Raw genomic sequence first — 27833 nt, 5'->3', positions numbered from 1 at the left:
TCAAGGAGGAACTTGGAAGGACAGAGACATTTGTAAAGCAATTCGGGGAACAGAGTCAAGTGCTTGTTTGCCTGCTGTATCCTAATTTGTACACCCAAATCAGCCACTTATCACAAAAAGTAGGAGGAACCATGTCTTTGCTTTTGCACATAATATATATAGTACTTGTTCTAAGAAGAGCTTCAGCAAAAAGGAAATACAACGTTTAAACACATTGAAGATAATACACAAAACCCCCTGTCTTTTGCCACAAACTAGATCATGGTGTGAACTGAAAATTGGGATTCAACCAGTAATTTTATCCAGATGATCACTATTCACAGTCTATTAGCCTCCTCATGCTGATGAAGCTTGGTAAACAATTATCTGAGCAATACACTCAATTTAGGGTGACACAATGTAAGGCCAGTGAAGTCCAGTTGTCTAGCGTATCCTGCCATTCATTAAAGGGCAATACCTCAAATGATATAAGATTTCCTGAATTAGAGAGTTTTACCATTGGGGTTTTTTTAAAAAATATTTTATCATCTCTGATGAAAAAAAAATCTGTGATATTTCTTTTTGAGTTGTTCATACCAACACTGAATAAGTTATTAGTTACACTTTACACTTAAATGTCATTACCAATAGAGCCCTGTTTTATTCCGGCATATAGCTGAGAAGTATGCCTTAAGGAAGAAGACTCAGGTGGAGCTAAAGTCATGGAGAAATGCACACCATGAAAAACTATATTGCTGCTTTGAAATGTATCTACTAACAGAGATATGCAAATGATGGTGTAAGAAAGGAACAGTGCACTACTAAAAACAGGGAAGACAGCTGAATGCTGCTTTGTTTGTACAGAATCCCAGATCTGTTCCTTGTAAAAAAGCTTTTGACAGAACATCAGTCCTCACAGCAGCAAAATCAAAGTATGCTCCAACACTCCCTACCAAGGTCTGCCGGAAACAACAGATTAGCACAATGCCTCCTTCAGATATCTAAGTCATATTTTATTGCTACTTAGAATATACAACAGTTGTTCAAAATGACATTAACTTTATGTATGTTTAATCATCACCGATGGTGTAAGACTTTAATCCGATTATGTGATGTACATGCTTAGTTCACCGAAAATGCTTTCACTAATGTTATAATTTTTTTAAATGCTTCTTTTAAAATCAATCCAGCGTAGTAATGAGAGCATCCAAAGACTGATCATGACTTTGTCTCCCACACTACTGAACTGCATTAATTTATGTTAAAGAGAATTGTGCCTACCTATTTCCCACAATGAATAAAGGAGTTCACTTTGCTACTGATTTCACTTCACCTACAGCAGTGGTACTTTTAATACTATTAGGTGATTAACCATTTAGACAGATAGTATTAAATTCTTTCTATTTTATGTACTCTCTGGGCAAACTGACACATCAATTTTCTCAGATTACAACAGTAAAAGTAGTGAATTCCATGCATTTAAATGTGGTCTTTACATGCTGGATTTACACTTAAAACCGGAACTTTCTGGAGGATTTGCTACAAACCACATTCTCAGCTGATAAAAAGCTAAACTAACTTCACTGCCACAACTAAGAAAATTGTAACACTAGGGAAATGCTATTTGTCTTTACCTGTGGTTGCAGTCTTTGCTGACTTGGATGTTGTTGTATTTGCTGCATTCTTGGTGTCCTTATCTTTCTCTTCCACTCGAGACTTTACCTCTGGATTAGAGATATTTTTGGTTGCCTTCTCCACAGATTCCTTCTTTTTTGGAGAAGCTGTTCTGGAAATTTTGTCTAAAGATTCTTTTATAGCTGGCTTTGGTGAAGCCACTTGTTTTGATTTACCATCACTTTTTTTAACAGGAGAAGATGACTTGGCCTTTGTACCCTGCTTTTTTGTCTTTGTCTTTTCTTTGAGGTCTTTCTTCAAAGGTTTACCCAAATTCTGATCAACTGGCAGAGCTTCTGGATCAACCATGGTAACATCAGGGTGCCGAGGGGAAGGGCTGCGATCCTGCATTGGGACAGGTGGTGGGTCAATGTGTTTGTACGTAATTGTCTTGTCCGTTGGAATGGTTTCTGACTCATCTTCTGAGTCAATGTTAGCATCTGCAGTGATGGAAGGACATTCCTCAGTCTCTGGTGGAACATCTGAATCAGTCTGAGATGGGGCAGACTCGCTCACAGATGTGGGAGGGGTTTCATCACACTGCCGCCCTTGCTGCTTTCCCCCAGAAGGCGGCTGAGCTCCCCCAGACTGAGTTAGAGGCTTCTCTTGATCTTGAGACTGTTCTTCATTTGCAAACCACTCAAGGGGGTTTGGGTTGATAAATGAGGGTGAAAGTTCAGTTTTTGGATGTTTATACTCGCAAGAGGACACAAGGCATAAGTCAACATCTTGACGGGATTCTGCTAACGATTTACTTGGAGTGAAAGGTGCACTTGTGTCATAGGAATAGCTAGTAGCTTCGGGTGACCTGGTGGCTCTCCCAGTTGTCTCAAATGAGTAATCTGTGACTTCAGGTGAACTGGAGGCCTTCCCAGTTGTCTCATAGGAGTAAGCCATGGCCTCTGATGACCTGGTGGTTCTCCCAGTTGTCTCATAGCAGTAGCCAATGGCTTCTGGTGACTTAGAGGTTTTCCTTGTTGTCTCATAGGAGTAATCCATAGTCTCAGGTGATCTGGTAGCTTTCCCAGTTATCTCATAGGAATAATCTGTGGTCTCAGGTGACTTGGTGGTTTTCCCAGTTGTCTCATAGGAATAATCTGGGGCCCCTGGTGACCTGGTAGTTTTCCCTGTTATCTGATAAGAATAATCTGTGACCTCAGATGACCTCATATTTTTTCCAATTATCTCATAGGAATAATCTGTACCCTCAGGTGACCTAGTAGTGTTCCTGGTTATCTCATAGGAATAATCTGTGGTTTCAGGTGACCTAGCAGTTTTTCTGGTTGTCTCATAGGAATAATCCATGGCTTGAGGTGATTTAGTAGATTTTCCAACTGCCTCATAAGAATAGCTAATATTCTCTGGTGACCCAGTAGTTTTCTCTCTGGCCTCATATGAATAACTAAGTTCTTCGAGTGACCTCCTGCTTTTCTCTGAATCTTCTTTCTCTGGGCTGAGTAAAGGTTCTGGACTGTGCTTTGTTAGGGATTCCTGATAACCAAAGGCTTTGACAGAGGACACTTGCTGTGACAACAAATGTGTGTGACCAGCTGATGCCGCTTCTTTGATTGCAGGAGGTGAATCTGGAAAAGTAGGAGAATACAGAGGAGAAGATTCCCTTGGAGTTAATGGAGATAGGTCAGATTTTGGTGACAGCTTTTCGCCTAGGCTCTGCACCTTTTCTGAGGTAAAAGAAGAATATAGTGACATATCTCTGTGTGGAAGAGCACCTGAAAAAGTTTCCTCTGGCAGTGGTGAAGCTACCTGGGAAGGTGTATGAGCTGATGAAGTTGAGGATGAAGCTTCAATTTGAGAAACTGAAATTATTTCTGAAATATCTTTCTCTTGAGAGTAAGATGACTGCTCCGTGGGTGAAATTTTCCGTGCAAAAGGAGGCTCCTGTATATCTGAAGGGCTATAATCTACTTCTGTTGGTCCATTTTCAGATATATGGTGTATACTAGCACCTACAGCAGGATATTCTGGAGACTGCCTAGTAAAGTCCATTGCTAAAGACTGCTCAGGGGACTCCTGACCATATGCTACTGACATAGCTGACTGCTCAGGAGATCTGTGATCATGCACTGGTGTTCTTGATTTTGCAGTTTTAGGTGAGAAATCTGGTGGAGAAATAGACATGGGCCTTGGGCACTCTTCTTTAGATGGAGACATTTCTGTTTCCTGAAAAGTTGTTGGTGTTTGTACAACTGACACTGAAAGGGAATCATCAACTTCAGTAGAGTGGGGAGAACCAACCTCAGCATGCAAAGAAGGAGATACATCATCAGTAGTTGGTTCTGGAAATGAACTAGTGGCAACAGATGCTGTAGAGACAGAAGCTACTCCTTCTATATGGGAATAGGTGTCTTCTGCGACAACCTCATCAACAGGAGTTGCAGACTTGTCAGAAACAGTGCCCTCAGAAATTGACATTTTGGTATCTTCTTTTAAAGAGCCAAATTGACTGCTATCTACTTGAGTCGGTGAGAGATCATCTGCTAACTTCCGCTCATGCAAGATCAGTGAAGACTGAGAGCTGCTGGGTTCTGTATCCTCCATTTTCCTTTCCAGGCTGAAGCTTTCCCTAATTACCATAAACTCCATGCTTTTTTCATCTTGCCTCTCCTGGAAAAGGCCCACAGAGCTGGCTTCTGAAGCTGGGCTCATCTGAACAGGGGATTTTTCTTTTTCAGGTTTCCCCTCAGAAGGACTTCCATAATCTCTGGTGGGAGACTTTAAATCAGCACTCAAAAATGTATCATAAGTGGTCTCTGAACCTATCAGTGGTGGACTCCGTAGAGGCGAGAGAACCTTTTCAATAGGAGATTCTGAGTCTGGCACAGGCTCATCCATAGGGCTTATTCTGCATTTTGCAGACTCATCTTTGACTTCACTGAACTCAAAGCTAACAGGTGCTTCTGTTGACTTTTCACTGGTTTCAGAGGGAAGCTGACTGGACTTTTCATCAGTGGGAGACTGATAATAAGGTGTGTGGCCAGCACTACCAGCAGCAGACTGTGAGGGAGATGCTACTTCTAATGTTTTATCTTCAGGGCTTGCACAGTGCTCCTCAGCAATTTCTTGGTGTACATCAGGCAGTCTAGCAACAGGGACTGACTCAGAAGGGACCTTGATCTCGTTTGGAGTAAGTGAAAAGTTCACACTACGTTCACCCAGTGGTGTTTTGGCAACAGGTGATGGAGGGGACAAACTGGCAGCTGGACTCTTGGCTGAACTACGATTTCCATCAACATCTTCTTGATAGGGTTCTTTGACGTCTAATTTGGCAGTGCCATGGATTTCACTTTCTTTTTGCCGGTATACATCTTGGAACGCAGATTTGCAGAATTTGTCTTCCTCTAATGAAGAAGGTGGTGAGATGGTGGAAGCTGAGGCATTATAATCCTTACCTTCTGTGGCCTCTGTTTTGGATCCTTCAGATAATCCATTAAAAGCATCTGGAAGTGGAGAAAGTTTAGGTCTGCCAAACCCTTGAGAGAACAGTGATGTCTCATACTTGGTAATGTTCACATACTCCTGAGAGGGTGACTCACTTTCCTCATTGTTAGTTTCATCACTCATGACATCTCGGGGTGTCGACATTTCATCCATTGGAGTTGGTTCACTGGATATTTCAATGGTAGACTGTGTGTAACCTGAAGTAGCAGTGAATTCCTCAGGTTGATCTTCTCTATTTTCTTCATCAGAAACAGTGGCTTCACTTTCTGAACCACCAGGTAGTGTCTCATCATGGATAGAAGAGGCTGGTTCAATTACTGGAGACTGAGACTCTGAGCGTTTAGTTGGTGTAATTATGAGTAAGCCATATTTATCTTCAGCTTCACCCGATTCTGCAGCTTTGTCTACCACAGCCATCACATAATCTTCTTCGGCTTCTATTTTTTCAGTTTCCTCTTCATCTCTGATGTCTTCTGCTTTGTCTTCCTCATCTTCTTCAGTCTCTTCAGTTTCTGCCTTTTCTATTGCTTCTTCCCTGTCTTCTTCAGCCCGTTCATCGGACGCCTCGTAATCTGCCTTTTCAATATACTTGTCATCTTTAATGTTAGCATCTACTTCAGTCATCATTTTTTCTGAGCCACCTGCAAGTTTTCTTGCTTCTTGCATGTACAGTTTTGTGGCATCCAGATGGGTCTTTTCTTCTTCATTTTCATCTCGTTCTTCAGCTTCTTCTGTCTCTGCCTTTTCTTCATAATCTCCTGCTTCAGATGATTCTTCCAAGCCAGTCCCCTCATCTTCAAACTTTTCATTGTCATCAACGCTGTGCTTTCCCACAGGTTCCAATTCTTCAGGCGTCTGTTCACACTCACCCTCAGCCTCTGTGGTAGTTATGCCTTCATCAGAGGACTCTGCAGGTCCTTCATTATCCAATTTTTCTTTTTGTACTGTGCCATTGAGTTTCAGTTCATCCTTTATAAGTGCAACTTGAACTTTTGTTTCTTTTGTTGTTTCTACTTCTTCAGCTTTTAATTCCTCAAAGTCCTTTGTTAAGTCCTCTGGTGAAGACATAAGGGATCTCTCTGCTTCAAGCTCCTTTCCACCAGCTGTAATTTCTGCAGCTGCTACAGTTGTGGCTCCAACTGCTGCAAGGGCAGCTTGTGTTCCACTGACTTTGAGGTCCTTCTTCACAGTTTTAACTTTTCCTTTTTCCTTTGGTTTTCCAGCAGGTATTACTTCTTTTTTAGCAGGTTCCTCCTTCTTTTGTGGTTTAGGTTTTGCTGCTGGCTTTTTAGCTTCATTTGAAGAAGCAGCTGTCTTCTTTGTTTCTTTAGGAATCTTTTTTACATCCTTTTTGGCTTCCTTGTCTTCCTTCTTAATTTCCTTCTTCTCTTCTTTTTTAGCTTCTTTTTTAGTTTCTTTTTGTGAGGCTTCTTTCTTTATTTCCTTCTTAGTTTCCTTCTTCTCTTCCTTTTTCACCTCTTTTTTAACTTCTTTCTTGATGTCCTCTTTTCTTGGTTTCTCCTCTTTTTTGATGGGTGTTTTCTCCTCTCTTTTAGAAACCTCTTTCTTTAGTTTTTCTTTTTCCTCTTTCTTTTCTTCAGGTTTTGCTTTGCCTTCCTTTTTCACTGTCTTCTCCTTCGACACTTTTGGTTTTACATCTGTACTTTGTTTTTCAGGAGTTTCGGATTTTACTAATTGTTCTTCTTTACTTACTATGTCTTTTTCCACCACTATTGGTTTGGTCTCTACTTTTGCTTGTTTTTCTTTTTTAACTGGAACTTTTTCTTTGCTTTCCATCTTCTGAGGCTTTTCTGAAGCCAGACTAGGCTTCACAGGCTCTGGTGTTTCCTCTTTAGATTCCTTTCTCACAGGCTTATTTGGTGGTGTCTTTGCAGCAGGCTTGAGACTCTCCTTGCTGTCTGTTCGTTGTTTCAACTTCGCTTGTTTCACAGCTGGACTAGCAATGTTCCCAGTTAGGTCTTTCTGTGTAACCATTGGTTGTTTAAGGAAGTCTAAGTGTTTGAGTTTTTCTAGTCCTTCTAGAATATTATATTGGGTGCTGTTTCCAGGAAACAGAACTCGGATTATTTTTTCTGCAGGATTAGCTGGATGCCACACAATCAGGGATGAGACAGAGGTGAAATAGGACAATGGAATGTCTAGTTCTTGGCCATTCGGTAGCAGGAATTCAGCTTTATCTTTGTTAGTACCACTCCACTGCTGCATAAAATATTGCATCTCTTTGCTACTTTTGACAGGATTGAGCACATACATCTCAAGCTTGCCAACTCCCATTTTCTGAAATAAAATTATGGGGTCAATGGTATTTCCTGTGTTTCTGAAAAGAGGTTCTGGTTTCATAGACAACTTGTTTAAATACTGGAGAGTAAAACAAGCTTCTTCTACACTCCTTTTGACTCTAAAATTAGGATCCAGGTTTTTCAGATTCTCAGGTACATTAAGAAATACAACTCCTAAATCAGGTGAGATCAGATTTTTCATCCAGTCACTGTTGGTAGTAGACCCTTGGGACTGTTCTTCTTCTAGTTCAGCTATCTTTCGCTGAAGCATGCTATTGATTCCTGGCAGATTGTCATCTCCGATGTGAGTGAGCAGAATGGAATCTACTCTGTCCAAGTGCCGGATAAGTTTCCAGAAGCAAGACTTTCTTTCAGATCCTCCATTGATAAGCATGTTGAATCCATTCACTGCAAACAATGCAGAGTCCCCTCTTCCCCCTGGGAAAATATAACAGCAGGGTTTGGAGAGTTTCAAGAAACCGCCTGAGGTTGGAGGTTCCAAAATGTCAAAAGGTGATGGCACTTCTACTGATTCTGACAGATACTCTGTGAATTCAGAGAGTCCTTCCATTTCAGGCAATATAGAAGCCGAGTTGAGTTTAATGTTTATAAAGTCTTGAAGGTTGTGTCTGTCAAGGTTGGAATTCTTCCAGTCCCCTTCCTCAGGGCAGAAAAGAGTTAGGCTGGCTTTGTTGGCAGGGTGTGTGGTGCTCAATAATTCACCAATCTAGGGTTATAAAACAAAAACACAAGAAGATGCACACAAATTCACTTTTTTAATTACAATAACGTCAGAACATAATATTTCCTGATCAGTTAGATAATACCTTTTTCATTTACTTCTGCAGTGGTGAGTACCCATCCCAGAAGCCAAAGTAACCTGTTACTACAATTAGTTCACTGCCGTACTTTTTAAAACACAAAGGAGGACCTTGTCCTGGTCACTATTGCCCAAAGAACAAAAGCACCTAAGGTTTCCTCATTCCTCCCTCCATATAGAAGGATGGTACAAACTTTTATATTGAGAGGGTATGAGGATTATGAGGCTAAGGCAGCCTGCACTGCCATTACATCTCTACCATTGACTCATGAGTCTGCCTGATGCCCCAGTTCAACCAGAAGAGCCAGCAAAATATCTAAAGAACAAAGCAAAACCTCTTAACAGCCAGAAAGTAACTGCATCATGGAGGAGGCCAGCATCCTCCTAGGGACAGCTGCCATCCTTTGTCCTTTTCTCATGGGATATACTGCACTGCACCATCATTACTGCAGGCTGGCTCCTTAAAAGCCAGTACTGCTCCCAGATTTATCAAGACTGGCTGCAGAAGAGTTTTTCAGCACAGTGACAATGATAGTGGAACTCAGGATCCTGTGTGGAGGAAGCAAAGAAGTAAGCAGGACTAGAATCCTGAACTTTGACCTCTTCCAAGATCTACTTAGAGGAATCCCACAGTTTAGGGCTCTAGAAGACCAAGAGAGCCGGTCAATATTCAAGCATCACTTCCTTCAAGCTCAAGACCAGTGTATACCCATGAGCAAGAAATTAAGCAAAGGAGGCAAGAGACCAGCATGGATAAACAAGGAGCTTCTAGCAAATCTCAAATGGAAGAAAGAAATTCATGAGATGTGGAAAAAGGGACAAGCCACGTGGGAGGACTAGAGGAACATTGTCAAAGTAAGAAGGGATGTAACGAGGAAGGCCAAGGACCACTTGGAATTGAGTTTGGCAAGGGATATCAAGGACAACAAGAAGTGCTTCTACAAGTACATCAGCAGCAAAAGGAAGATTAGGGAAAATGTGGGGCCACTGCTGAATCAGATGAGTGTCCTGGTCATGGAAGACACAGAGAAGGTGGAACTAGCAAATGCCTTTTTTGCCTCAGTCTTTACTGCTGAGGCTGGCCCTCAGGAATTTCAGATCTTGGATGTAAGAGAAGAAGGCTGGAAAAAGGAAGACCTTCCCTTGGTCGTAGAGGGTTGGTTTAGAGATCAGCTAGACAGACTTAACACCCATAAATCCATGGGCTCTGATGGAATGCCCCCATGGGTGCTGAGGGAGCTGGTAGACGTTGCTAAGCTACACTCCATCATCTTTGAAAAATCATGGAGACAGGAGAGGTGCCTGATGACTGGAGGAAAGTCAATGCTACTCTTATCTTTAAAAAGGGCAAGAAGAAAACTACCAGCCAGTCAGCCTCACTTCTATCCCTGGAAAGGTGATGGAACAGATCATTGTGGAGGTCATCACCAATCAGGTAGAAGAAAAGAAGGTCATCAAGAGTCATTACCATGGATTCACCAAGAGGAAAGTCATGCTTGACCAATCTGATAGCCCTCTGTGATGGTATGGAAGGATGGGTTGATGAGGGGAGAGCAGTGCAATGTTGCCTACCTCGACTTCAGCAAGGCTTTTCACACTGTCTCCCATAGGGTAAGCTCAGGAGATGTGGTTTAGATGAATGGACAGTGAAGTGGATCAAGAACTGACTGAATGGCAGAGTTCAGAGGCTCAGGATCAGTGGAGTAGAATCCAGCTGGAGGCCTGTAGTCAGTGGCACTCCCCAGGAATCAATGCTGGGTCCAGTCTTATTCAACTTGCTTATCAATGACCTAGATAAAGTGATAGAATGTACTCTCGGCAAGACGATGATACGAATCTGGGGGGAGTGGCTGATAGACCTGAAGGCTGTGCTGCCATTCAGTGGGACCTGGGCAGGCAACAAAGGCAAGTTTAGGGTCCTGCACCTGGGCAGGAATAACTCCAAGTACCAGGACAGGCTGGGGCCAACTGCTGGAAAGCAGCTCTGCAGAGAAGGACTTGGAAGTCTTGGGGGATGATAAATTGAGTATGAGCCAGCAGTGTGCCCCTGTGGCCAGAAGGGCTAATTGTTATCCTGGGTTGCATTGGGAAGAGCATGGCCAACAGGTCGAGGGAGGTAGTCTTCCCCCTCTTCCAGGCCCTAGCGAGGCTACATCTGGAATACTGTGTTCAATTCTGGTCTCCGCAGTTCATGAAAGACAAGGAGCTACTGGAGAGGGTCCAGTGGAGGGCCACAAAAATGATCAGATGTCTGGAGCACCTCTCTTATGAGGAGAGACTGTGGGAGCTGGGCTTGTTTAGTCCAGAGAAGACTGAGAGGGGATCTCACCAATGCACATAAATATTTCAAAGACAGTGCCAATAGGATGGTGCCAGACCCTTTTCAGTGGCACCCAGCAGTAGGATGAGGAGCAATGGCCATAAGCTGAAACACAACAAGGTCCACCTCAATATAAGGAAGAACTTTCATGGAGGGTGGCAGAGGACTCTAACAGGCTGTCCAGGGAGGTCACATAGTCTACCTCTCCGGAGATACTAAAAACCCACCTGGCGGCATTCCTGTGTTACCTGCTGTAGGTGACACTGCCTTGGCAGGGGGGTTGGACTGGATGATCTCCAGAGGTCTCTTCCAACTCTAACTATTTTGTGATTCCGTGATTAAGAAATAAGTTATTACTTCAGAGATGGAAACAGCTACAAGTTTTTGGGCCATTCACTCCAAGCAAGACATTGGAGATGCTGCAGTGTGTCCAGAGGTCAACAAGGCTGGTGAAGGGTCGGGAGCAGAAGTCCTTTGAGAAGTGGCTGAGAGAGCACCAAACTTCTTTAAAGAAGTAATTCAGATATAAAATGTCAGTGGAAAACATGCCAGCACATCATCATGGAGAATACCATAGCCTTCTTTGCAGAGGCTATGCAGTATCAGTTCAAGCTGTAAGAACAGTTTTCATCAGCTGAATAATTGGGAATTTTTGGACCACGAGCTGTATCAACAGCAGAAATTAATATATAACAGATTAAAGATGTTTGATTGCATTAGATCTCTTTGGGCCTCTCTGCGTGTAGGTCTCACTTCCTTTCTTGGTGTTACATAACTTATTTTCAGCATTTACCGAAAATAGGACTCAACAAAGATACAGTGGCTGTTTGTTGTTTTGGGTTTTTTTTTAAAGTCCAACCAATAGATAAATAAAGCTGAAAATAAATATTTTCTACCTTCCTTTGTCATCCTTTGTTGAGTATAGAAACCATTTGACAGGAGTATAAATTAATCTCACCCATATATCAGACATGGCCCTATCTGAAAGGGAGCAAGTGAAAAAAAACCACAAAACCAAACCAAATAAATGGAGAAAAGGCTGAAAAGGCTGAAAGATAAGGACAATAGGATAAGCATTGCTGTTGTCTACTGGAGAAATAAGAAAAGAGGGGCGGCACAGACCACAACTCTGAAATGGATTTAGGATCTCAATGAGATGTCCCTGATCAGGGTTGAAAACACATTATTAGGGAGAGTTAAATGTAGTAAAAAATCACTTCCTCTGAATGAATAAATCCAAGTCTGTTGCATACATAAGGAGATAACTTGAGTAAAGACTGTTTCTCATACAGAGCTAATTTTCTGCCTAGATAAAAAATCATATGGTAATATAGTGGGATAATGAATATATTGCGCCAATGAATATACTGCACCAAAGTCTGGGGTTAATCCTCTCCCATTTACATTACACCATATCTGGATTTATGCTCCATACTTCTAAATTCTGACTTTTGCTCCTAAAAGTTGGCATGCATAATGCAGACAGTGTTAAGCCACTGGTAGTCCAGGCCAATGAAAAGCTGAAGAAAGATTATTCCAGACATAGACCAAAACTGTTAGGAACAGCAAGTTCAGAAATGCCCCAGAAAAGGTCTCAATGGGTTTGCATTTCAGATAGTGACACCAGGGACATCAACAGTTCCACTCATTTGACAACATGGAGATGGAACTGCTCCTTCTCCCCTCCAAATTCAAAGTCAATCTGGGAGCAAATAAATGTGCCTGTGAACCTGACTGTCTTTGTGAACATTGAGAGACATCTGTTGAGGAATCCTTAAGTTTTAAAAGTCCTGGTGAAGACAAACAGCAAGTTGGCTGTTCAGAGAAAACACAATATTGTTTCCTACCCTGAACCACAAAGGTGCTGGTGTTGAAGAAGCAGGGGACTATGACATTTTCAATCTTTCAGCATGGGAGAAATTGAAAATCCTACTTTTAGACATTGCATGAAGGGACCTCTACATGTTAGAGATGGATTTCTGGTTAGACTTTATATGAGTATCTCCCAAAGGGTATTTACTTATTTGTAAACACATTCCTTGACCATAGCTCAGATTTGGCCCAGTGAAGTGGAAATGGGCAGAGGCCAGAAACACCAACTCTATGCAGTACTCATCAAACCTTACATGCTTATAGAATCATATAATTGTTTAGATTGCAAAAGACCCTTAAGATCATTGAGTCCAACTGTGAACCTTGCACTGGCAAGCCCACCAGGATCAGGATTGCACATGAATTCTTTCATCTCATCGCCACTTAGAAAACCACTTATCACTTTTTTCTAGATCTTTTTTATGATCTTTTTTTCCCCCAGTTTTTTAAAAATGTCACACACATGAACTGCAGTATGGCAAGCGTGATCTTTCTTTGGTTTTGTTACAAAGTGTAGAAACAGCGAGACCCTGAGGCTTCAGAAACAATAGGCTGGAAGCCGGTGCTTGCCAAGAGCCCTGCCAGCTGGCTGGTGAGCACACTGCCAGCTGCAGGGACGAGCCAAATGAGCCTTAGTCATAGCCCATGGGAGTATGCCCTGCACACTCACTGCTGTGGCAATCCCTCAGCAACTGTAACTGATAGCCAACCCCCCAACTCTGCTTCCCAACCAACAGTTTTGTTTCCTAATAGTAATGGTGGTATTTGCCCCTAGTTTTGCATTTATCACAGAATCACAGAATCAACCAGGTTGGAAAAGACCTCTGACTGAGATCATTGAGTTCCAACCTATGTAGTCATATAGTAATTTTGTGTCGCTAGCTAGAGATGTAAGGAGCTTGGGTTTGTAATTTCAGAGAAAAGTAACTCTGAGAAGTGCCAGTGAGTATTAGGTGTCATGCATATTTCAGAGAGCAGGAAACCAGTTCTCTCCCTAACCTACAAACATATGCTGAACAAAGAGGCTCTGTGAATAGATCACATGGATACAATAAGGCCATGCAAACTTTGCTTTCTCACTGCTAAACTTTCAAATCTCAGTCCACTGACATGCAACTAATTAATATTGGAAACTAAATCCCTAGGGATTGAGCCATCCAGTTTATTTAAATATATACTTTACACAGCAGCCAAATTAAGTGTGACAGCTTGTTTACTATGGATTCCTGCCCTATGGGAGCTTTCAGACACAGTACATTAAGAAAGACAGCAAAATAACAAGTTGTGAAACAAATGGCATTAAATACTGGTATAGCTCATGCTTATTTTTGTGGTATGTAAAAACCAAAGGTTGTACAGATTTACTGGCCAAATTTTAAACACTAATATAAAGAAGTTAAGCAGGTAGATGGTACCAAAAATACAACTATTCTGACAGCCACGCTCTGTCTTATTAATGCCACCTATTATTTAGCTGCCACCACGTAAGAACCTGATGTCGAGTTCAATTTGACTGCTTTGTACGTGCACCTCAGAAGAATAACCTGTATACTTTAAACACAGCACTCTCTCCTTCGATTATCAAAACTTCCTTGATTTCCTCTTGTAATTTAATTCCCCAAATCAAAATTTAATGCTTTTGTTAAGCAATTTACATGAAATCTAAAATAAAATAAATAAATGTTTTGAAGCCTATAATTAAGTGTAAAGACCAGCAGTACCATGGCTGCCTAAGCTAACTCTATCAGAGAGCCATTTTTAGTATTCTAGAAACCTCTGCCATCACACAGCAACGTATGGAAGACACTTTTCCAAACTAACCTCTTGATCTGTGAAGATCTCAATGAAGTTCTGGAAGGAGAAGGACCCTGACTGAAGAATAAGTTCTCCCGTGTTTTCAAAGCACTGTCCAGTGAGAACAAGGAGCTTGTGCCTCGCAGCATCTGTGATCATTAAACGCACCTAGAGTGAAGGAGAGAAATACATCAATAATGGGATTTACTACGTGTTTCTGCATTCCACTGAGAGCATACAGTTTATTTCTCCTAATTTGAAACCGTTGTCTGGAGCAGGACTGTCAAAACACTATCAAGTATAGTGTTGTTTACCAAAGACAATGAGAAAGGTGGAAAAGGGAAAAAGGGAAGGACTAGATGCAATTAAAAAGAAGGTCTGAAGAATAAACCAAACTAATGACATGTAAAAAAGAGCAAGGAGCAGAATAGAATACATTTTGATTGAAAAAATAATTTTTTCAATGAACAAACATATTAATAGTATAACTATTGGTATACTTCAATAGTATTGTATCAGGACAAACTTGGTAAACTATTTAAAAGCAGATGCTTGTTACTTTACTTGACCCTACTACAGCTACTAATCATTCTTGCTTACTACCCCCAGAGGGAGATTTACTTGCATGCTAAGAGAAATCCATATATTCAGTATACTTCTATTGGCTGAACTGAACTGAAGAACAGAACTAAATAAAGCCTATGTAAGATTCTGTACTGTTGAATAAATATTGTGCAAATACTTCAAAAGTATTTACGGAAAACTGAAAAATCAATTCAGCCTATGGTCAGGTACGAATTTCAAGTGCACTAATTCCTCTGTTAAGGAGGAATTAAACTAATTAAATTAAATTAAATTATTAAATGAATAGTGATTCTAGAACAAGGCTATCCGCCCACTAAACTAAATGAGCAAATGAGCAGAGTCCATCTGGGACAAATCCACATGATGTTGCATCCAAGCTCCATCTCCTTGGAGATAACACAATCACCTCATCTCTCCTTGCAAGACATTCTTTCAATTTTTTTGTATTGATTGTTCAGCAATACAAAAACTCCTGCTAATGCCTGGGAGGCTGAGCCAGGAAGGCTTAACCTGAATCTCTGCTGAACAACTCACATTTTCAGTACAAGTAGAAAAGAGACACTGGAAAGTTTACATCTAAAATAATATCCCAACTCTACCACGTTTTCATTGTTATTTTACTAAATACGTGACCCTGATGCCAAGCAGCAAAAAGTTCCTTTAATTAAATGTAGGACTAATGCTGGTCTCTCACTGACTGAACTAACTATAATACTGAAATATCCTTGATGGATTAAATAGATTGAGTGTATCTATTTCTATTTTAGACAAAAATATAGACAAGTGCAGCCATCTGTCTGATGTGCATTGCTCAAATTTTCTCTGTTTTAGCTGTATTAAAACAATATCAGAACTGGCTTCCTCTTCTATGTTTTCTGTTGTTGCTGGCAGCAGTACTCATCACTCTGCCAACTTTGGTGTAAACTCACCAGGTTTTGCAACAGCAAAACTGTTTCCTGACTTGTGAATCACTGATACGTGACTGTCACATAATTCCCCTTCAACCTATTTTATTAATTGATGATAAAATACATTCTGCAGAGCTAGAAAAGTATGGGAAGAAAAAAAATAAATAAATGCTTGCAGATTACAGAGCATAATGTATCATAAACATGGAAGACCTTAAATATACACATAAATTCTGTGTCTGGGTACAAGCAAGGCTTCCTGAAGGACTAGCAGAAATTTGTCTCCTGATTTCAAGACCACTCAATTTCATAAAAAATACTGCAAGGTGATGATTTTGTTCAGTTGAACTATTGGTTAAATTCCCAAATTGTTTGAAGGAAGTGCACAAGCAAGAGGTAGCCTCGGTCCAAATGGAGGTAAAGACAGAGTGTATACAGAGATGGGCACACGAACAGATCAGTGTTTTCCCAGACTTATGGTAGGCACAGGAGCAACAGAGAAGGGACTTCCTAAGAAGGAAGTAAATATTCATGGGCATTTCAGAAACTTTTCTTTGGGAAACTTCAAACTCAATCTCTCTCCCTTTGGGCCTCTCTCTTCTCGGAGTTATTTTGGCATTTGACAGAATATGACAGGAGCTTCTGGCAGAACCTTGCTTGGACTGCCACTAGGTATGGCTAATAGCAGCCAGAATAAGAGGAATATCATATTTCTTTCTGTTTTTTATTTTATTTTGTTTGAGGCTTTGTTGTTGTTGTGATGGTGGTGGCTTTTTGTTTGATTTGGGGTTTGGTTGGTTGGTTGGTTGATTGGTTGGTTTGGTTTGTTTTTTTTTCTGAATGAATAGTTTCAATTTCCTCTTTTGGTGAAGTTAGAGCTTCACAGTATATCACTGTCTCCCCAGATGCAACTTGGAAATCTCTTGATATGTGAAACTAAGTTTTCTATTTGCCATAGTGGGCAGAGCATGTCTACTCCAACCTCTGATTTAATTCTTCCACCTCTTTCTTATTGTCTCTTTCTGGATTGTGTCCAGTCAGAGCCTTGCTTAGCTAGCCAGCTTCAAATCTCAGCTTGTAACTTCTGACTGTGACCAGTTTGGCAAGATGAACACAAAGAAAAGATTGGCTCCCACAGTCTAGTGAGATGAAATTAACAGTAATGTAGCCAAACATCTTCCAGAAACAAAAGAGTAAGGCCAGGGTTCAGAAGTCATTAATGGGCCTCAAATCATGTTCTTCCATGGGGTCATCCATCAAAGGAATGACAGGCACTAGAGAAAGAACAGCATTTCCCAGCTTTTGGCAGTTTTTTAGCCCTTCTACTCCTCCGCGCATGCACACGCATTATAGCTTTATAGTCTGAATAAATGTATTGAGTGCTGCTACCCAGGTGACACCCTTGTTCTTACCAACCACCTCTAGTGGCTTGTAACAGATTTGCATGCGTGGTTTTTTGGTGAATGAGCTGCCTTTAACTAAGATGACTTTTAAACTTCTACAACTTCAGAAATTTCATTTGTTTTGGACTCTTTTCTTCTGTTTGCATTTTACATTACTTAAAGTTGGTAACAAAACGGATTTTTTACCATGTACCACAAGCTTCATTTCCCAACAGAAATTATATTGTGGCAGTGCTTCCCAGCACAGGCCAGCAATGAAATTATCCCTATTATTTCAACCTTCAGTTTCACTAGCTAAATATACCAGTTTTGTCTTTGAGCTACACAATCAGTTCTTTGATTCTACCGAGTTCATAAGGAATTGGCAGTCTTCTTGTGGGCACTCTCCAGAGTCCATTAATCATGCCGCATCGTTTTTGAAGGACAGATAGATCAACCTAGAGTCACTACCACATAGTTGGTAATTCCTCTCAAAGACCCAAATTTGTCCCTGGGCACCTTCAGGCACTTTCTTCATATGTAAAATTGACATCCAGAGCTAACAAACAATGGAGAAGCAGAAGGAAATCAGATGTACTTTCACCAGAGCTGCCTCCACTGCATCAAGAAGAGAATTTGGTGCATTAGGAGAAAAAGAATGCTGGGATCAGAAGCATGTTTCTCTCCTATGCCTCTGACAGTCTGTCGGGAGTCTGGGAAGCCAGGGAAAAAAATCCAGGGAATAAATCCAGGGATGCCTGATGTTTTTCGTATTTGCTCCTAATATGCCCTTTCATTCACAGTTAGGACCTGCTCAAAGTCTGCTACAGCTCTGAAAGACAGTATTGGAATTTGTCAGTCACTAAGCTGGAAGGCAGTGACTGATTCTCTATAATCATCTAACCAGGTCTGCTTAAATGCTCTCATCATGTCCACTTAATGGACCCTGTATGAGATGTCCAGTGAAGTATTTCTGACTTACCTCAGTACTAACTGCTTCATCTGAGGGATTGATGAGGACTACAGTCTCTAAGATATCACTTCTGTGGTGAAGAATCTTCTGACCTGCAAGAACAGAGAGAAAGAAAAAGATAAGAAATTAAATTCAATCATCATGGTGTAAGCAAAGTTTCCTGTGGGGATGGTTGGACACTTGCTGCGCTGTTCTGCTTTGTCTTCCTCCTGCTTACAAAAACTGTAGCAAGCGATGTCAGGCAACAAGAGTGAAAGGGCATACAAATAGCATCCAGATACTGATTTAATAAAGTCTGTGCAAGTTTGGAGGAGCCTCGCAACCCACTGCCTTTCATACTTAGTCTGTCTCTGTAGTTAGTAGTGATACTCATCTGGCTGGGAGTGGATGCCAGAAAAACACAACAGGACTGTTGATTTTTTTTTTCCTTACATTAATTGGCAAGTTCTTATCAGACTCTCTTTCTGTGAGAACTGCAGTGAGATTAATTAGAAGCCATATTGTCATTCAGAAATCCAGACTGGCAATTAGTCTAAAAAACCAGAAGAGCTGTCCCTTCTGAGCAAACTGCTTGGCTGCTTGGTGCAATATTAAACAATTAAAATAATTAACTGGGCTTAAAAGGGAGTATGAGGGACACAGAATAAGTTACTTATCTGCCAACTTAGAAAAACTCCCCTGTCAAGAGATGTAAATTAACGAGGCTGAGGATAGTCAGGATGAAAGGAGCTCTGCATGCCTGAGGGCATCGTCTGAGAGGATGGGCAGACAGCCATTCCCACACTGCCCCCGGCTCGGGCAGGCTCAGTGCTGCCCCCGCCCCTGCCCCGAGCAGACTCAGCCCTGCTGCCTCAAACTCTACCCAACCAAGTGATGCCCTCCTCCTCGCTGACCTGCCTGCACCCCTCCTGCCTTCCTCCTCCTTGACCTCCGAGCTCCCACTGTGATGAGTCTGTCGCTGTCGCTCTGGAGAATCTCTACATTTATAAGCATGCAAGTTTACAATCAAATGGCAGAAAGTGAAGGAAAAGAGAAAAAAACCCACAATGTTTTCAAGTAAAACGTGAGATGGGATTGTACTCTATTCTCTTGTGCATGACAGTGCCTAGAGACTCAGACTAATTAGTTTAAAGAAACCTAGTTTTCTTATTTCCTTTTTGCTATAGTTCCTCGAAGAAGGAGACAGACTATATATTACAAAAGGGGAGGAGGGCAGGTCTCTTTCTCTCAGGAACATCCAGTTCTGGCATTACCCTTTGCAATTCAATTTATTTTTATAGCTTTGCTTCCTGTTTAACAGGAATGCACATCCAGATGGCTCTGCTACAGCAGGCTCCTTCAGGAGATGCTCTATGGTCTGATATTTCAGTTGTTCTTCAGATTTCCCTTAAATTAAGATATTAGGTGGAGTTTATTGAATCATCACCCTTTAGCTGACACAGAAATTTCTTGCTTAATAGTTGGTGACACTGAGCACATACTTTGCTTCAGGCCACACTAAGACTGACATATCATTAGACATTAACACATTAAACACAGGTAGAAAAGAAATGCAATTAGCCACATGCTAAGTTCGATAAAGATGCACAGTGTCCACCTGACTCAAAGAACACACTTTGGATTTAACTGAAGCTGCTCCAGGTCAGGTATCTGTAGCTGGAAGGGATTTGACCTGGGCAGTTACAACTCCTGCTGACCAACACCAGTGGTGGTTACTTACATCCTATGTTCCCACGGGCCAGACACCCAGCTTTAGTGCTTGTGTGGGTTCATGGGCCTTGAGACTGATTTCCAGAGGCAACCCTGTTGGTCTGCACCGTGTACACAGTGCCTGTTCAGAGATGTATGCGTGACTGTCTCCCTTTTCAACTCCTTGGCATCAACATGTGTTACTGCTTACCATACAGGGTGGGGACCCAGCACTGGCACGGAGTGAGTCACTACAAGGGCTCCCATCCCACAGAACACCTGGGAAGTTTGCAGCTATTTGCTGATATTGGTAACATGGTCCCATGTCGCTGCTTGGGAAGTAAAAAAAAAAAAAAAGACTTTTAAAAACTATTTGCAATTTTGTAAGAGCAACACAGGCTTGCTGCCCAGGTTGATACCCTGAGATGCTCAGCTGGAATGAAGGAAAGTCTCCCACGGGAACAGTTTTATCAGACAGAAATTAATTATCACAGCGTGGGAGCAGAAAGCTCAGCAAGAGCATGTCACAAATTGGCAAGAGACTGCAACTTACTAAATTACAGATGGAGTGGGAGAATCTGAGACTTATGTGGAAGATCTGGGATTGCTTTAACTCTACTGGATTTTTGCAGCCCCTCTCTGTGCACGTGATAGATCATTTTTGTGATGAGACAGAGGAAGAAAGGAAGGAACTTTCAGGTTGCACAGAAGTGGTTAAGTGGAGAGATTTTACCTGCTTATAGTTTCTGGGAAGCAAGTCAAAACCCTATCTTTGGGGCTTCATATCTTTCATATATAAATATTATTTATGTTTGGAAGAAATTATCTTTTGATTTTATTAAGTAAAGCTTCCAATTAATACCCTATATGAGTAAAGAGTCTTGGCAGCTGTTTGATTCAGAACCAGGAGAGAAGTAAACAGCAAGTGACAATTGCTTAAAGGGTGACTTCCACATGCATCATCCCATTTCCTATGGCCATAGGATGCTATTGCTCCCCTACTCAGCCAAATATCAATGCAATTTCATTTTAGGATTATTGAGATGGGGATGGTGTCAGTAATACTTCCTAGAAGTGACTGAATAGAATTCTTAACTTACACAGTTGATCTTTTCAGGCCAGTTAAGCAGCGTGAACATGAGGGCCATTTTTTACTACGTTAAATTCGTGCAAACACAAAATGCAAATGAATGGCAAGGGAAAGAAACCAAATCCTCTTTCAGGTCTTGTTTAACCAAGACTCACTACTGACACACTTTTACTGGGCATGCCTGTGCCGCCTCAGCCCATGGATTTGAATGCTGTAGGCAACAAGTTACTGAACAGAGGGGTTCCCATCAGCTTCTCCTGCCACTCCAGGTGAACCTCAACACTCACTTACTCCCCATCAATGCTATTCCCACACAAAGTAAACGCAGAGGAAGGAGGTAAATCTCTCCTGCAGTGATTCTTGGCAGAAGGGGTGAAGGTATTCCTTCTCTCTGAAGATGGTAACTGTTTGACACCTGAGCTGGCATTCAAACACATCTCTTTGGCAACTTTAAACATCTCTTGTTTTTCATTTTAAAGAACTTGAAAGTATTACTTCACCACCAGAATACATGACTGCTGTGTCACTAGCTGCTGTGTTACATCAGTCACCGTGTTGGGTGGTATTAACAGATGGATGGTACAGCCTGCAAGGCTGGCTAATGAAACTTCCCACAAGCCATGAATAAGCAATGAACTGTCTGCAGCTAGAAACTTCCAGTGTTCTGCACCTCTAAGTAACTCCAATATGCAGTCCCCCCAGCTGCCTCCATCTTGTGGAGGACAGTGTGGAGAGAACACTGAGGGGAGAAAAATCCTCCAAAATGAACCATAATATATCCATTCCTGGAGTTCTTTTTTAAAGTCTGAGAAGACACTTTTAGCAGACAAATACACTCACTGAAGAAAAGACATTTTCCCAACAGGGCAATGCTGCGTTTGAGAGCAGAAACACGTAAACTTTTCCCACATTTCTAGGTATAGATGGCAGAAAAAGCTTGGTGTATTTTAATTCCTATTCAGGACAATACCTTGTTTATTGATGTCCACATGTAGTATCACCTTCAAAGCTTTTGTCTTTTTTGCCTTTACATTCATGGTAAGCAAGAGCTGGATGACTGAAAAATATTATTAACTAAATGGTTTTGTATTTATTAGTGCATAGGTGGCTTGGAAGAGAAGTGGGAGAAGAGAAGAGGGGTTTTACACTGCATTTCTGTGCACCCCTGAGCTAAAGGTCAAGGCATGCACAAATCAGACATTCTTTTACATTCAATTAAATTGGTAGAAGAAAATACACCTTCAGCAAAAACAGAAGTAATAAATAGCCTACAGAATACAACAAAGGTCTTCACCACTGAACAAGAGGTCATATGGAGCATGATCTTTGGGCTGCTAAGCCTCTGAAAGATAGTACTGGGGCTTGTCAATCCCTACACTGGGAAGCAATAACTGATGTTCAAGAATCATCTCAAGTAAAATCTTTTTCAAATTTACCAGGTCAGATGAAGGTTATTGGAAGCTTATAACATCTCTTGCACATGATACATTTAAAGCAATAAACTCCTTTGGAAAAAAGGAGCTTTTTGCCTAGCAAACAGTAATCCAATAACTTATAAATCTTAAATAATTTTAAACTGCTCACTGTTTCATCTTCTATTTCTAGGACATCAAATTTGTCCTCCAAAACCAGATGTGTTAACATTCTGTTCATCGTGGTTGTTCTATATTATCAGCAGAGTACTCAGAGTCTGGATGACTGGCCATATGAAGGTTACTATGTCTTATACTAACTGAATAAGTCTATTTTTCCCTGTTTTCAATACAAAGATCTGTGGGTATAAATTGTCAATAATGTTGTAATTATGACCAGCCCCCAGACACCCACACTATCAGCCTGGAGACACTACATTGCAACAAAAAATTCCAGACCAAAGAGAAAGGATCAAGATCCCCTTTTACAGCAGATTATTAATTATCTGAAGAAATCTTGTGTAAATTATATGGAACACTCCATCATCTCCACCTTCTTTGTTGAGACAGGGCCACCAATGCATGCTAAGTTTCCTGCTGAACTAAACTGCAAGCTGGAGAAATAGGTAAGCGCACAGCATTAAGCAAGGGAGTGGGTTTTATAGTCACTGAAGGAAATTCTGACATTGTAAAAATCTGGAGTATCTGCAAGTAAGAAGAAAATGATTTGCAGACTTGATGGAGAAATACATCCTGTATAATGCTCAGGCACTGTACTACGAGAACAAGACTTCAGAAAACCCCTTCCAGGAACGGTCTGAAAGCCCTGCAGGTGATGCCAGTGGCTGCAGAGAGTAATCAGTCAGCCTTGTAATTAGCTGACACGGTGGGGAGTGCATAACACAGGCATAAATTCATTCATGCCAGAGAATATAGATTCACTGCCTCCAGGGCTCAATTCAGCCCAAAGGCTTCTTAAATTTAAGATGCCTGCAAGGACAGCATAGTAATTTTTTCCAGCAAGAACTCCTATATATGTGTGAATATCAGAATACTTTACACATTTCTATGTGAAAATAAAATCCATATACCTGCTAGGATGACAACTTGGTGTGACAGCTGAGAACAAAAAGTCAGGTCTACTAACATTGCTGAGCTCTCTGATGGTGACATGAACTTGGAAGAATGACCCTTACTGCAAAGAGTGACTGTTCTCCTTGCCATCATTTAAATCTGCTTGCTGTGGACACAATGGTTAGTTCAGATTTGTATCTAATATTGCATGCTTTTTATAGAGAACTACGCTTCGTCTTTCCAAAGTTAGGTTAATCTTTCTTGCATCTGATCAGCTGAAATACTAAACTGTGTTGTGACTCTCCAGAAAGCATAAAACCTTGTTTTATTTTCTACCTCTACCCAGTAAATGTAATTCATATTCAAGTTTCACATGGTTCAGCTGCAGCCTGGTGATAGTTAAACGTTTTTTCAACCAACATTTGACTTTCAACAATCTATTAACTACAAGTTCTGAGAGGCAATGTCCTGTAGCATACTGCATTTTTTGAATTTAAGCTCACATTTATTTAATAAGTCTAATTGCATATAATTTCATTTTTGTTCTTGGGTAAGTCCTTATCTGTCAGATCTCATTTAAATGTATACCTCCAGGTAATAATAGAGCCCTGAAAGTGGAAGGCTAGACAGAAGATGATTGTGCAGTCTGAACAGTGAGTGCAAGATTCCGCCTCCAGCTACTGTACATGAAGCCAGTTCACCAATCCTTGCTCAGGACTCTTAACAGCAGTGAGGGGAAGCAAGCTGACCTGTTTGCACTAATTCTCATAACTCATATTTTCTGCCTCAAACTTTAGTACTTGCAGACTTAAGAACTGAGCTGAGCTAGGAGCTGCTGCAAGAACTACAAGTGGAGGTGATTGTCCCACTCTGCTCTGCACTGGGGCAGCCTCACCTTGAATATTGTGTGCAGTTTTGGGCACTATAATATAAGAAAGACATTAAGCCATTAGAGAGTGTCCAAAGGAGAGCAATAAGGATGGTGAAGGGCCTCGAGGGGAACCTGTCTGCAAAGCAGTTGAGGTCACTTGGTGTGTTCAGCCTGGAGAAGAGGAGACTGAGGGGAGACCTCATTGCAGTCTACAGTTTCCTCATGAGGGGAAGAGGAGGGGCAGGCAGTGATCTCTTCTCTCTGGTGGCCAGTGAAAGGGCCCAAGGGAATGGCCTGAAGTTCTGTCAGGTATCGGGGTTGACAGCAAGCCTGTCAGCAGCCTGGTATTTATCAGTGAAGTAGTGGACATAAACCGGATTACAGTATACCCCTGAAAGGAGGAGAACACAGCATGCAGAGGAATGTGGGCAACTTTCAGAAAGGAAGAAGACGGAAGACAGAAATGGACTTCCTGTACTTTTCTGCACGTCAGGACGACTCGGCAAAAACCGTGTTTACTAGTTTGCAACCAATCCTGGTGTGTGTATACACAAAAGTACCAATAGCAGGTTGACATGTGGATGGCCTGATGTATGTATACCAATAGAAAGTGACATGTGTGTGGCCTGATCTATGTGTACCAATAGCAGGATAACATGTGTATGACCTGATGTATGAAGGCATCAATAGAAAGTTAACATGTGTGATGTGTGAAAAGTATGTTTGCAACCTGTTGCAATAAAGTGATTACAGCCTTCTTGTAATCCTGTCCCTGCTTTGAAAGAAGATTCTATGTCACTCTGCCTGTCTCAACTTTAACAGCCACAGTCAGGGAAGGTTTAGGTTGGATATCAGGAAGAGGTTCTTCACCCCAAAGGTGGCTGGGTGGTGGAACAGACTCCTCAAGGAAGTGGTCACAGCACCAAGCCTGAGAGAGTTCAGGAAGTGGTTGGACGATCCTCTCAGGCATCCTGTGTGCCTCTTGGGGGCACACAAGTGTCCTGTGCAGGGCTAAGGGTTGAACTCAATGATCCCTGTGGGTCTCTTCCAACTCTGCATATTCTGTGATTCTGTGATTGCAGGGGACCTCACTGCCCTGCGACCATTCCCACTGAAATATCCTGTAAGTAAATTCAAGGCATTATATCTTCTTTTTACACACCCCGTTCATCAATAGACTATTTGTATTATCTTTTCACACTAAATATTGATTTCTTGCATGTTTGCCAACTTTGTGTGACATCTAATTTGCTGTCAAAATACAGCTATTTATCAAGTGGAAGCAAACTGCTGGCCTTTCACTAACATCTGCTCCTGTCAGGGCAATTTATTACTTTCAACTCCAATTTCTCACCTTCAGAAAATTGTATTTTTCACATTCTTGCTATTTTACAATTTCAGGGCTTTTGAAGGACTGCTAAAGCGTTAAAATCAAAAAGGAACTCTGAAGAAAAAGTTGAAGCAAATCAGTCTAAAGTACAAGAACAAGAAAAGCTTATATAATATAAAGTAAACTAAAACTGGTTTATCTCCCAAAAAAGGGAGTATGCTACAAAAACTGAACCAAGTACTCTAGTGATTTCATTATTGATTTCACTGAGGCTCTGGACAGAAGTGAAATTTAAAACCAAAGACTGCTGAAGACCCCAATAAAATCAGTGAAAGAAAAAAAGATTACATCTCCTGCTTATATACTGAACTTGTAATGCTAGTGGAATCCAATGCTCCCAATAAATGGGTTCACCCTTGACTTTGTTTAAGAAAAAATTATATCCAGTAGTCAGTCAGCATTTCTCATTTGATGCCATGGTCAGGCACAGCTGTCTCCAAACTCTGCCATTTCTGTTCTTCCATTGATCTGTGTCATTTACACCCCATTGGTGGGTAAAATTTAAATCCCAGAAGCCTTCTCCACCACCGTTTAGCAGCACTGTGATTTCAGTGAGAGAATGGAAAGCAAAGGACATAAATCTGAACCGGCACAGCTGGAATGCTTTCCAGACACAGAAGTGCAGCTGTATGATCCCACTTCAAAAAACTATCTCCTGTAATTATAGGGGGGGGGGGGAAATAGGAGTGTTTAGATAGCTGAGCAGTTTAACATCTGGGCAGAAAGTGAGGGAAGAGTAATGTCTGTTTACTAAGGGGCCATGCAATGTCCCGAGTCATGAGAACTGCCCTGTTCAACAGCATGGCTGTAGTCAGTGTAGCTTCGAGAAGACACCTGTTTGCAACCCAAGTGTCTGACATGGGCTTTCTTCCTCATGAATCACCCTTCCAACTTTGAAACAGAGACAGCTAAAAGACTGCTGCATTCATCAACTAGTTTACCCTTAGATCCTTTTTATATGAATTATATTTTCCATTATTTTCAAGGCAATATATAGCACTTATTAATAATACTCCATATAATTAAAACTTAGGATCTTCCTCTAAAATATTCTCAGTTCAAAGTGTCTTTCTGAAATGGGTATCTTAATCTTGTTTGGGATTATCTCCACATATTGATTTTGTAGATTAAAACACTATAGACACTGTGAACTCTGAACAACTACTTTCACAATTAATTTTATCTTTAGAACATGTCTGATAGATGTGAAAGTATTTTAACTCCATAAAATACAGATAGGGAAAGAATTTCCAAGGTCATACGGAAACAGAAACATGAGTCTTTAGAAGCCAACCAGAGTGCTGCAGCCACACAATCCTTTTGGTTCTGCAAGTACATCACTATCTTGTGTTTTAGAAAATACTTAAAAAGCTAAACTATGCATAATGAATTATGTTTTGAGGCACTCCCTAAGTCATCTTTAGCTACTTCCCAGAGCTGAAATTCTTCCATAAACCACTTGCCTGACTGTTATCAATATTATCTAACAATAACAATATTATCACTGCAGACCTTGATACTCTAGCTTCAAATGGCAAGAAAAAGAGAAACCAATGCCAACAGAAATTTCTCAGAAATTTGTCTGGGACTATCTAGGCAAAAACCAAGCAACTTTATCTTTTCCTCTCTTAGATTTTGTATGTCATAAACTTGAGGGCAGGCAGGTAGGTAAATGTGAAGTTTTCTGTAAGCAGTTGTCTTGAGTTACACATCTCCATTACAAGCAATGATCTTAAAAAGCTCTTCAGAGCAAGGAAGTTGTATGTGTACCACAGTCAGCCCTATTTTTTAAACTGTAATCCTTTCATTGTCTTTCATTAATCTCTCTCATTAATCTCTCTCCTATGCTTAAATCTTAATCACGAAGAAAATGGCAATGCTCTAGGATGCACTGTGGAAATAATTTGTGAACCTGGAGATTTAGTTTTCAGCAGCAGAGCACACTGCCCTGGTACTGCATAGAAACTGGCAGCCAACACACACCACGACGGGAGACTGCAGTGATGCAGAGCTGACTCATCAGTACTGAAGGTCAGTAAAAGTCCTCATCTGAGACTGCATTTGGGAGTGTTACTAACCAGGGAGAGAAGCAGAGCTGCGCAACATCAGACCTCTCCCACATACAACCTTCTCTGTCTAGAAAAAACGAAATTTCTTCTTTTACCTCTGGAAAATATCTTGGACCAGGAAATTAAAATTATCCTGAGCAGAACAGACCCCTTCCCACTATAATTTATTTAG

The 27833-nt window shown here is 41.1% G+C and overlaps 1 protein-coding gene across 1 annotated transcript in view; it reads right to left on the bottom strand.

Annotated features, from left to right (window-relative positions):
* MAP1B (microtubule associated protein 1B) overlaps positions 1-27833 on the bottom strand; it is a 71173-nt gene that overhangs the window by 3098 nt on the left and 40242 nt on the right. Inside the window, 3 exon segments of the mRNA XM_018070333.2 lie at positions 1614-8139; positions 14246-14386; positions 18076-18158. Of these exon segments, the coding sequence (XP_017925822.2) occupies positions 1614-8139; positions 14246-14386; positions 18076-18158 (6750 nt within the window).

The sequence above is a fragment of the Manacus vitellinus genome, unplaced genomic scaffold (assembly GCF_001715985.3).
Source record: "Manacus vitellinus isolate BGI_N305 unplaced genomic scaffold, ASM171598v3 scaffold_18_pilon, whole genome shotgun sequence".
In the NCBI taxonomy this organism is placed as follows: Eukaryota; Metazoa; Chordata; class Aves; order Passeriformes; family Pipridae; genus Manacus; species Manacus vitellinus.
This window is presented reverse-complemented; position numbering and strand designations above follow the sequence as displayed.